General features: G+C 38.3%; 1 protein-coding gene across 3 annotated transcripts in view; it reads left to right on the forward strand.

Moving 5' to 3' along the window:
• lmx1bb (LIM homeobox transcription factor 1, beta b) overlaps window positions 1-4,351 on the forward strand; it is a 42,176-nt gene extending 37,825 nt beyond the window's left edge. For all 3 annotated transcript variants that reach the window (XM_055161642.1, XM_055161641.1, XM_020935547.2), the window contains 4 exons: window positions 461-538; window positions 880-946; window positions 1,489-1,650; window positions 3,301-4,351. In XM_055161642.1, coding sequence (XP_055017617.1) covers window positions 461-538; window positions 880-946; window positions 1,489-1,650; window positions 3,301-3,452 — 459 coding nt within the window. In that variant the 3' untranslated portion in view covers window positions 3,453-4,351. The remainder of the gene's footprint in view (window positions 1-460; window positions 539-879; window positions 947-1,488; window positions 1,651-3,300) is intronic.
• The last annotated feature ends 7,242 nt before the right edge of the window (window positions 4,352-11,593 follow it).

Here is an 11,593-nt window from a genome sequence, read left to right on the forward strand (position 1 = left end):
GATCTATTCTGTGTTTTATTCATGTGTTATATGTGTTAATTCCTAAACATACAGTTGTTTGGTGGTAGTGCTTGCAAACAAATAATAAAACAATTTGCCATGTTATATGTTTTTAAAAATGAATTGCTTAATTGCATTTATTAAGCTACTGTGACAAAATAAATCAGTAAAGATCTGCTAAGACTAGAAAGCAGGTCTTGGTGTTAACATTCATTTTCACAAACACTGCCGACCAAAATGGCCCAAAGAACTTTGAAAATACTCCCTCTCGTCAGATCTGAGCTTTGAAGTAGGGCTCTGCTTTCTGGTCTGTGTTAACTGACTACAATGAATGACAAACTGACACAACACTACTGCCTGTAGCCTTAACCATAAAACAGACCCACCACAAGCTTGCATCAGATCAGTATCCTTTCACTTTTTTGACTTTTAAAAAACATATTTCTTATTTTGTCTCAAGGTTCGAGAGACGCTGGCAGCAGAGACCGGTCTGAGTGTCCGTGTGGTTCAGGTCTGGTTCCAGAACCAAAGAGCTAAGGTAAGACCCTTGCACAATGCAGAACTTTGCTGGGGAGCTCACAACAGCTCTTTTCCATCAGGGATTTACACAGTGTCACCTATAAATCACCTCCACTGTGTTTGTTAAAGTTATCACTGCATTCCAACCACAAATGTAGAAAAAAAGTTGCATTTAACATCTACACCCTCCTCTCTTACTGATTATTATCTGTGAAAAGCTTTGATTCTTGACAATGAAGTGCACTCTGCTGCAGTTTTATGAAGTTCATTTAAGGGTGAACTGTGAGGAGCATCCTTTTTAAATTAAAGAGTGCATGTTAGTTTTGGGAGTTCCTCACAACTTTGACTCCTCTGTCTCAGATGAAGAAGTTGGCGAGAAGACAGCAGCAACAGCAAGAACAGCAAAACTCGCAAAGACTTGGACAAGGTATGTAATCTGACTCAATTTTAACAATTTATGTAAAATGAATAAAATGTGTTTTGTGTTTCAAACTGGTTTGAAAGTCAAGCTGTTTAAAATGATGACTTCATAGGACCAAACCACCGCACAGGAAAGCTCAGGGGGCAGGGATTTGGGGATGAAGCCACAAAAAATATGTCCTCGAACTTTGACGGCTGTCCAGAGCAGAGTGTTTGTGCAAGGGATTGTGGGAAAAGGGGAGCCACATGAGTTATAACAGGGGTCCTTTCTCTTTAGTGTCTAATGCAGCATACAGTTTTACATTTAACACTGTAAACGTCTTAAATATGCAATATGTAATATTTTATTTTATTTGGTGATGAATCTGACTGTCAGAACCCCATAATCTGTTAAATTAATCCTCTATTTTAATACACATTTAGCTAAGACACAGAGCCTTATGATGCAACATAAATATTAAAAGACTATATTATAATCATAGTAATATATGATCCTCCATATTTGCTGTTTCACTTGCTCACTCTCATGTTTGTTGTGTTGTTCTGCAGAGGTGATGTCCAACCGCATGGAGGGTATGATGAGCTCCTTCACGCCGCTGGCCCCCCCACAACAGCAGCTCGTGGCCATGGACCAGAACAGTTACAGCACAGACCCCTTCCAGCAGGGACTCACCCCCCCTCAGATGCCCGGGGACCACATGAACCCATATGGTGAGCATCCAGTCACTACTACTACCCCCCTCTCCGTCTTTCATTAAAGCAACACCCACTCCACTCCTGCTCTAAGCACATGCTTGTCCCTTGATCAACCTCGTGGCTCCTCAATGCAGGACATGTGTTCTGGCCACAGCCTCCTGGTTTTAGACTTTCATAGACACATACAAGAAGCTTCTCCTCCCACATCAGAAAACCAAAGGACTCACTTATGCATGAACGTTTGGGACATACACCAATTCTAGTGATTTCAAAGAGAATAGAATGCATCAAAATAGATTAAAGGCCAGGTGTTTAGCCTTAAATACAAATACATACATAATCTACTAGTAAAACATACTAATAGTTTTTATTTATGTTCATGCATGTACATTCTTTTACAGTGACACATAGTATTATCCATAATAACATTAGTGCAATCATAACAACAGAAACAAGAACAACAACAAAAAATTTGGCAAAATATAATTGGGAACAAGAAAATTTATTTAATCCCACCCCCCTCTTCTAATTTCTTTAGCCATTATTTATAAATCTTGAAACTTTTTTAGAACTAATTTATTGCCTTCTGCTCTAAGCCACCCCATGTTACTGTTTTCCAGCGATTGATTTAAATGGTGAACCACACCATTAAAATGTGTGAGCTAATCCATCAAATGGCACACAACTGATTTCTGAGTTACACAATGTAAAATTAAAAAACAAAATGTTGTCAATCAAACTTTGGTCCACAGGATGTAACTGTTCTTCACTTTTCCCTGTGGGACCATTGCCTTGTATTCATAGCTTCCTCATAATTTGCCTCCATTTAGTTGTTCTTGGTAGTGAGAACCCAAATCCCCAGTCTCATCACTCTCTTTTGGTTTGGGGAAAGCAACAATATTGGCAAGGCATTAAAAGATATGTCTCCAAACACTGTCCCCATTTTGTGCAACACTATCATTAAGATCCAGAGTGTAATAAAGTTAACTATTCCCTCCAGAGAAATAACATGTTGAGCTTTTATGAAAGGCGTAAACAGTTGCTATTAACCAGATCTTTGAGCGGGATGCCCCTAGTTTACATGCCCCATCATAGACCGCAATTGTCCCAGCGAGGGCAGCAAACAGGAAGCTTTGATGATATCTACCGAAACACTTCTCACTGTTGTGATGACACCATGCAGCTATTTCACATGGTGACTATTAGTAATTATAATTTCCCAACACTGCTATAAATTTGTTCTTCAAGATTGACTTGTTTTTCTTGCAAACTTTACTCAGTGTTGTTAGAAGAGGAGGTTGTAAGTCATTGTGTGTAGTGTTGGTGTAGTCAAGTACTTATTTACTTTGTTGGAAGGAAATTTTTTAAAACATAAGTATCTGGGATCACATTTTAATGATACAGTCACTTGTATATAAAGCTCGGTGAGGAAAGTAGACAAAAATTGTAGTAAAGTAGGATTATTTTAGTATAATTCAATTTAAAAGTAGCCACCAAAATACTTAAGTAATGATAAATAAATACATACGGTATTTTGTGATATTCAAATGCTGAATAACAGTTAAAACCTCATCTGATTTACATTGAGAGTTGATGAAAAATAATTTAAAATGTAACGTAGTTAAAACATTGGTTATTACAACTGATCCTGTGTGTATCGTACAGGTAACGACTCGGCCTTCCACGACATAGACACGTCTTTAACCAGCCTCAGTGACTGCTTCATGGCGTCATCAGATGTCAGCTCCCTGCAGGCCCGAGTGGGAAACCCCATTGACCGCCTCTACTCCATGCAGAACTCTTACTTTGCGTCATGAAAAACTGAAACAAAAAATGACACCAGCACCAGAAAAACTGCCTAACTCAACTAAATGTGTGATGGCCTGGAGGACTAGAAAGAAGACGGCTCCTGGTTATGTGTGGAAGCTTACAAGACACAGAAACCACTGATCCATGACAACACCTGGGGATGAAGGCTTCAAAATTATTGAAAATAATGACATTATTTGGTTGGATATCTGTCTCACTTTGTTCACTCAAGTAAGCAGAAGCCACTGACGACACACTCAAACCAAATAACCATCATTTATACAGTGCATGATCAATTGTATACTAAGTTTTTTGTAAGCCCCTGGTGAAGATGTTGTGTCTTTAGGCCATACTTGGATGGCCATGTTCACCGTTAGCATTCAGATCACTTCGAGTAGGTTTAGATATTGTGTGAATAGTGAATAGCTGCAGCATGATGTCTGCAAGAGTGACTGTACATTTGTGTAAGTAAGTATGAGAGGAAAAAACAGTGCAGATTTGGTGGACACGTAGGATCAGTGAAAATGTAAATAGTTTTCCCAGGCAAATTGGATGTGCATGTTCAAATGGAAAGCATTCTATTTATTTAACTATAACAGGCTCTTGAAGGTACATATTAAAACTGAAAGCTTTATTTAAAAGGAGAGCATTTTGTCTTTGTTGAACAGTTAGTGAACACATGAGTATCACCACTCATTGGTATGCATTAATATGAAGATTAACCCTTTGTTTGTTTTCTCTTCAGCCAAGCTGTAAATGAGCAATGTGCTATTTATTTCGTACAGACCATAAACTGTTTTGTTGTCACTGTCATGTGCATTCTGACTAATGTAAAAGTTGCTAATTGACCAAAGTCGACTGGTTAGACAAAAGTAAACAACATATTTCTCCTGATGACATCAAATAAACCCCATTCATTGAACATTTTGTGGTTTGTATCTTTACATTAATATGTTAACTTAAAGGTGTCATGCCTTCAATATAATGTCCCCTATGAATAAAGAACCACCTTAAACTCATAAAATAAGTTCTGTTGTGCTCCAAGTAGCTTCTGCTATTACTTTTTTATAACAATTAGCCAATAAGTCTCTCAGGTGAATATGTACAACTCAGTGACTGAACTGACCTACACAAGATGAGCTGTTTCTGTTTACAAACAGATCTAAATTGACAAATCATGTAAAGTATGTCTTTAAGATGAAGATTTGAAGAAGCCTCTCAGCTGTCATTCTGTGACAGTAAGTGAATGAGGACACAGAGACCTGTGAGTGCAAAGGCAAAGAGTTCACGTGCTATAGCTATAAAAGTGCATGAGCAGAGGCTGGCCCCACCCATCACCTCAGGGCCTGTGCAGCGGCAGCTTGGATCTACCATCTGGGTGCTCTGTCACAGCTTTGACAAGCCTTCTATGTGGACCAGCAAGCTTTCAAACTGTCATGTGACCTCCGACGTAAATAAGCACATTTCTCTATTTCTCTATTGTCAAAGGCTATGCCATCTTAAACTTAGATGGCATGATGAGTTTAGGCATGGTTACTAATAGTAAAAGAAATATGGGAGATTAAATACAAAATAAAAATAAGTTTGGATGGAGGCTAAATGGATAGATAAAACTTAGACTGTGGTTCTGACTTACCTTTTCAGTGATCTTAATTGATATATTTGAGTTCAGTTATACACATGTTTTGCCCACAGCCTGTGTTTGAAATGTAAGACTTTTGCACAGTCTTGTATAGATATAGATATGTGTCAGCTATCTCGACTTCAATCTGACAGCCAGGTGTTGGACTTGTTGGCAATGTTACACTTACATTCATCTCCACTCGTCACGCCAGCACCCAAGAAGGAACACGCTGTGGTGTCATCTGAGTTTTAGTCTGTCTCAACTGTTTAAGTGTATGCAAATGTCACTTTCAAAGCAACTCAAATGACACAGCCTCATATGTTTTACATGATTTCTCTGTATTTAAGCAATGAGCCTGAAAGTAGCAACAATGAGCATGCTGGCCACAGGTTTATATGCATTATACAGTGAAAGAGGTGGCAGACTGGGTAAACATACTACATGGGGCACCAATTACAGTAAACATGGACCAAGCTGCAGTGTTTACACAAAATGGACAGGATAATGACAATGAAGCTGTCCCTTTGTACAGAGCACCAGGTGAAGCCACAGAGAGGTGTCTGTGTGGAGAACACCAGGTCACACTGCAGCCAATGTCACAGTGCTCTGTGTCTAACCGCACATTCTCCTGCAGTGAAATGGTCTGCCCGTGGTATGTTATCCATGTTTTGGTTCTCCTAGCATGGGTAATTTCTTGATGTAATCCAATTTTAGACCTGGTTTAACTCTGGTGCCTGGTGGTACTTAAAATGTTATTTTAAGTGTTTCTTGGTAAGTGATACTTTCTGCATTGTAAATAGATATTCATTAAGTGTTTATGATAATTACATAAATAATGTATTAAGTATCACCACCACATATTTATAGCCAGTCCTCAAACACATCATTGAAGACCATTTAAAATATGCTGCTAGAGCAACCTCTGTCCAATAGAAAAATGTATTTTTTCCCTAATTATCAAAAATGAAAAGATTCTTCCCACCCTGCACAAGGGTTCCCAGTGCACTAGCCTGTGAGAGGTTGAGGTAACTGTGGCCTGGATATCCAAACAGTGCTGTGTAACCTAAGCCATAGACACACACTCTGTCTCACCCAGAGAAGTTAAGTGGTGCCTTCACTAAACTGTTCACACATTTACTCTTCTGCCCTTCTGGCACCACATAGGAAATGAGTCTAGTGACAATATTTTCATTAGATAACCAAAATCCTCAAATTCTCCACCTGAGACACAATTGATCGTTTGTGATTTGTGTTCTCTCCCAACTGTTAGCTACTCTAGCCGTCCCTTGAAAAACATAGGCGTCTTTTATTTGTTATTGGGGCTAATTTAAAGAGGAATTCTCACCAGTGGTCTTATGAGTGCTCAGTGTGTGACCAGCAATGAGACCCTCAGCATCACTTTCAACATTGTCATTTGAAATTACGGTAGCCATAGTTTATGTTCATCATCTTTCCTGATATTAATTTCTGAACATTGCTTCATATAATCAAGATGTCCTGGCCCTTGTGGCTTCTCTCATTGGGTTGGTGGTGAGAACTGGATGGTAAGTTGGGGGAGGTTTGGGGCTGTTTGTGTTGGGTAATCTCCATGGTGTGTGGTTAATTGTTATGGAGAACTTTTAGCCTGTCTCTGACACATAAAAGTCTGTGAGCTGGAGGGGTTGGCCTGTGCCTAATCAAATGACAGAGTGTGTCGAGGCTGTGGTGAGAGGAAAACATTGGACTGGCTTATGTGTGAGTCAACAGCTCAGAAAGTGGCACAACTAACACACTGTTGGCTTTCCTTTATACAGGAGTTCAATCTGATCTTATCTTGCTGATAATTTAATAATGACCATTGTTCTATATTTTTGATTAGTTTATAATATTTTTACTGTAAGCAATCCTCACAGTGATCAGAGTTAGTAATTCAAGGACTTGCCTCAGTACAGACATATTGTATAAGCAGCACTTGGGTCAAATAAATCTGCTGCATGCTGTCTACATCAAATTAGAAAGAAATTAAATTGTTTGATTATCAGGAAGTGCCCATTAACATGCTAGTTAACTTTAACTTCACTGCAAAACTCCGCTCTGGTGTCTGGGAGTTGTGAAAGTTCTTATAAATTTATCACTGTGAATAATTAAAATGCTAGGAATGTGTAAGGTATGTGTGAGCAAACTTTGTACCACTTCAAACTGTAAAAAAAAATAAATAAATAAAAAAAAAAATAATATATATATATATATATATATATATATATATATATATATATATATATATATATATATATATATATATATAAATTAACAACATATATTGGTACAGTTATTGCTGCATCATCAGCAAACGTGCCAGTAAAAGTATTCTTGCTCTTACTATTTTCTCATTTCTGTTGACTTAGATCAGTGTAGGTCTGCTTGTTCCAACTCAGTTAACTTGTATCTCCTGTATCCCTTCTGTGTGAAACCCTGGTGCAGGATTCACCTTTGAGTGGCTAGAGCAGCACAGAGCCCGGGATATGGCACTGTAATCCCAGCTCTATTGCAGCCCATCTGTTTTGCTTTTCATTTCTTTGCATTATTAGTGCTTATTGGTACATGTTGTGGGAATGTATCCACTGTGTTTGAAGTGGAGCAGGAGGTGATGCCAGGGGCCTTAGTCGGAGATATGATGACCCCAAGGCGTGACCTAAGTAGCACTTTAACCTTCGCCAGCGGCTCTCTGAAGTTTGAATCCAAGTCCGCCCTCCTCTGCCCCACACACCCCATGGACTTTCACTGTCTTTCATATCGCCCTCATCTGGCAAGAGAACCATGCCAAAGTAAAGAACACATTCATGCATGCATTAAACATTGGAGCAGAAATAGCAATCCTTATTTATCCCTGCTTTCAACAGGATATAACTTTTCTATGTTTTGAGCAAACATCATAGTTACATTAAATCTACAGAAGCACGAGTCAAACCGGAAGAGCGTTGCTATGGCGATGTTTATGGAGTAGTTGTAGCGCAGTAAGCTCAGTCGCACAGTTCAAATACACAGGCTCATTGCCCAAAGGAAGAAAAATTCACTCCAAAATGTCAGAAAGATAGAGGAAGTTGAGAATCACGCAGGAGTTTGTGCTTAGTGCGAAAGAAAGTGAAATTTTATCAACTGCACCAAAGTTTTAAAGGGCCCATATCATGCTATTTTCTGATCTGTTCTAACGTTGTTTCTTTGTCAAAAACTTACCCGGTGTTTTATTTTGTTTCATTCACGCATGTTTAAAGCACAAATTCCACATATTTAGGCTGAGTTCTTTGAAAGGGAAACCACTCTGTTCCATGTTGTGATGTCACACAATAATACGGCGCTCCACTGTGTTTCTAAACTTCATACATCTTCACTAGAATCGTTTGGATTATTTCAGACCTGGAATTGCTCTTTTCTGATGAACAAAGGGTAAAATGTAGCTGTTAACATGAAAACTACCACTTCATGACATCAGAAGGTGGAAAAGAGCATTTTGAGCTTTGTAGCTGTAGACAGTAATATAAAGTCTTAGTATTCAAACATGTGAATGAAACAAAACAAAGCTCCAGGTATGTTTTTAAGGAGATAACAACTTTCTAACATGGCTGAGTGAATACGTTTCATCTCTCATCCCAGTAGCTACTTCCGTTCTCTCTTTTTTTCTTCTGAATGAAGGAACAAACTACACTGAAACTAACACACCCTAATTGCTTACAGTAAGGAATATCTTTTAATAATTAAATCCACTGAACCACCCTAAGGTGTGAAAAGCCTAGTGGTCATTACTAAGATCCTATATTATACAAAATTGACTCTTGATAGCTTTAAGTCATAAGTAAGTGTAATTAAGTATAATGTTGTCACCTCCTCAAAAACATACCTAGAGTTCTTGTGTTTGTTGTGTGTAACAGCTGCCTTTTACCTTTAGTTCTGAAATTATCCAAAATGATTCTCGTGAAGGTGTATGGAGTGAAGCAATTCCTGTATTACCACATGACATCACAAAGTGGAATAGAATGATTTATTTGAGAGCTTGCTTGTGTAACATTGACACATTGTTGTTGCAGCTCAAATAAAAACACCCTGGATGTGCAGTACAATGCAGTACAGTGAGCCCTGGAGCAATGGACAGAACTCACCTGTGGAGGCCTTAAATCACTGCCAGTGTAGCTCAGGGTCAAGTGTGGACAGTAAATCTGAACGTCAACATGAGCAAAGCTGAACCAAACTGAGAGGAATTTGGTCTTTGGCAAACTTCCTGCCACGCTTCATTTACTTCATCGACTTAATGACTGTAATGAGAGGCATGGACGTCACAACTTAAAGGGCCAATATTATGCAATTTTTTTTTTTTTTTGTGTCTTTGTTATAATGTTGTTTCATTGTCAAAATCATACCTGGAGTTGTGTTTTGTTTCATTTACACATGTTTAACACTCAAATCTTGCCTTACTGAACAAAAGGTAAAAAGAGCTTTCAACTTGAAAACTACCACTTCATGACAGCACAAGATGGACCAGAGCATTTTGAGCTTTGGAGATGTAAACTAATAATAAAGGATAACTCAAACATGGGTGAATGAAACTAAATCCTGGTATGTTTTTATAGAGCTTACAACATTCTAACATGGCTTAAAGCTCATAAGAGTCAATTTTGCATAATAGGACCTTTAAACATGAACGTAACATTTTAACCCTTGATGAAAACCCAGTTTTTGTTTGTTTGTTTGTTTCTAGTAAAGGCAAAAACATGAAAAACTGACATTCATTTTAAATAGTTTGCAGTGGTCCAAAGTTATTCCTCATTTACCTTTTGCATTCTGAGCATCCTGATTATTCACAATGAGTTTATATTACATATTTATCATGGTAACACTAACAACAACTATCATGCTAAGCACACACTGCCTGATTCTCGGACGATAGCATCCTTTATAATTAGATACAGAAAACACATAATGGACTCATTTTGTCTTTAAGAGCTGCTGCAATACTTTGATGTAAAGTTCTTTGAATATTTTAATGTCCTACTTCAAGGCACTACTCTTATTATTAAACAGTGCTGAAAAAATAACCAGTAGTAAGAAATGCTGATAATATCACCAATACAAAGTAAGATAACATCATGCTAAACTCAAGAAGAGTTTGTCAATCTAATTAGAGCCTGAAATTGCTATTCCGTTAGTGAGTGGTGTTGTTGAAATCCACTAGATTTTATTTTCCCGGTACAACCACTATAATGACAATGTCCAACTTTAAGAGTGCTCTGAAATTACAGGTTGACCTTTCGCCTTTGAGTAACTACGGTCTATTACGGAGTGTCTTTAGTTTATTTTTTCACAGTAAATCCAATTGACCGTCATTGTAAAACTGTAAATCAAACGAACCAATTATTCCCCTTATATTGCCCTGTGATGTTGTAATGACTGCCGGGCTGTTCTTCGATCTTCTAACCCACTCCTCACTGCCCTGTCCACTACAATCTCTGTGGTTCTTTGCCCTCTGGTGACCTTCTGAATGTAGCGCCATCATCATCCTTTCATTATAATCCATGAAGCCACATATGAATATCATTTGTCAGGCCTGCCAGTCTGTAGCTGTCCTCAGAGATAGCCAAGTCCCCTAATAGCCCGTGCCTTGATTTGCATGTTATTGATTAGTCTTATAGGTACCTCTCTACTTAACAGCCAATAGCATGTCTTTTGTGTGTCGCTTTGTGTTTTTGACAGTTTTATTACCAAGCTAGAGTAAACTACACATTCCCTGGCTTTTCAAAAGGTTACTATATTTCACCGTATGGATTTTTTTCAGTGTCTAGCCCAAATGTCATGGTTTAATTATTAACCGTGGGGCCATTTTGGAGAGAGATTTGCACTTTTACAATATTGTAGAGCCTGGTGAGGGTAAGCGTTAAAAGTGAGAGGAAGCCCATTGTCCTGCGTCTGTGTTTAATGAAGATGGATTTAGGAGTGAAGTGTAGGGCATAATAAAGACACAGTGACCTTTTCAAGGGTCCAAGCTGGGACAACATGTTTATGGTAGTGGGATGGGGAAATGATATACTGTAGCTACTACGACAACGAAAATGCTGAACATACCAGATATGAAGGGAACCTCTGTGTTGAAGGCAGTTAATTATTACAGATTATTAATATTGATTGTAAATATTCTGATAGCAGTGGTTGCATTTCTGATCACAATGACAGAACTAACTAAAATTTCTTCCCAACCAGTGATTCTTCTATTATAAAATTTCGAAAGACAAAAATGCAACATTGAAAACTAAATAACATGATATACTCTTGGAAGTGGTGCGACCTGCATTTATACAGGCTTGGGTTTGGCCCAAAGAGTAACCTTCTAAACTATCCACCTCATCATTGTTGAGGGTTAGTCAAAGAGTCCTGCCCGAGGTGTGAGAACGATACATTCTTCTGTTCAAGGGGTCCTGCATGTTTACAACATGTTGTTCTCACTGTACAATCTATAAGCTCTGGCTCAAGATTACAGCCAGTTTCAAAGACCAAAGGTCG

This window comes from Boleophthalmus pectinirostris, unplaced genomic scaffold, assembly GCF_026225935.1.
Source record: "Boleophthalmus pectinirostris isolate CB_2022bp ecotype Guang Dong unplaced genomic scaffold, ASM2622593v1 HiC_scaffold_4, whole genome shotgun sequence".
Taxonomy (NCBI): domain Eukaryota; kingdom Metazoa; phylum Chordata; class Actinopteri; order Gobiiformes; family Gobiidae; genus Boleophthalmus; species Boleophthalmus pectinirostris.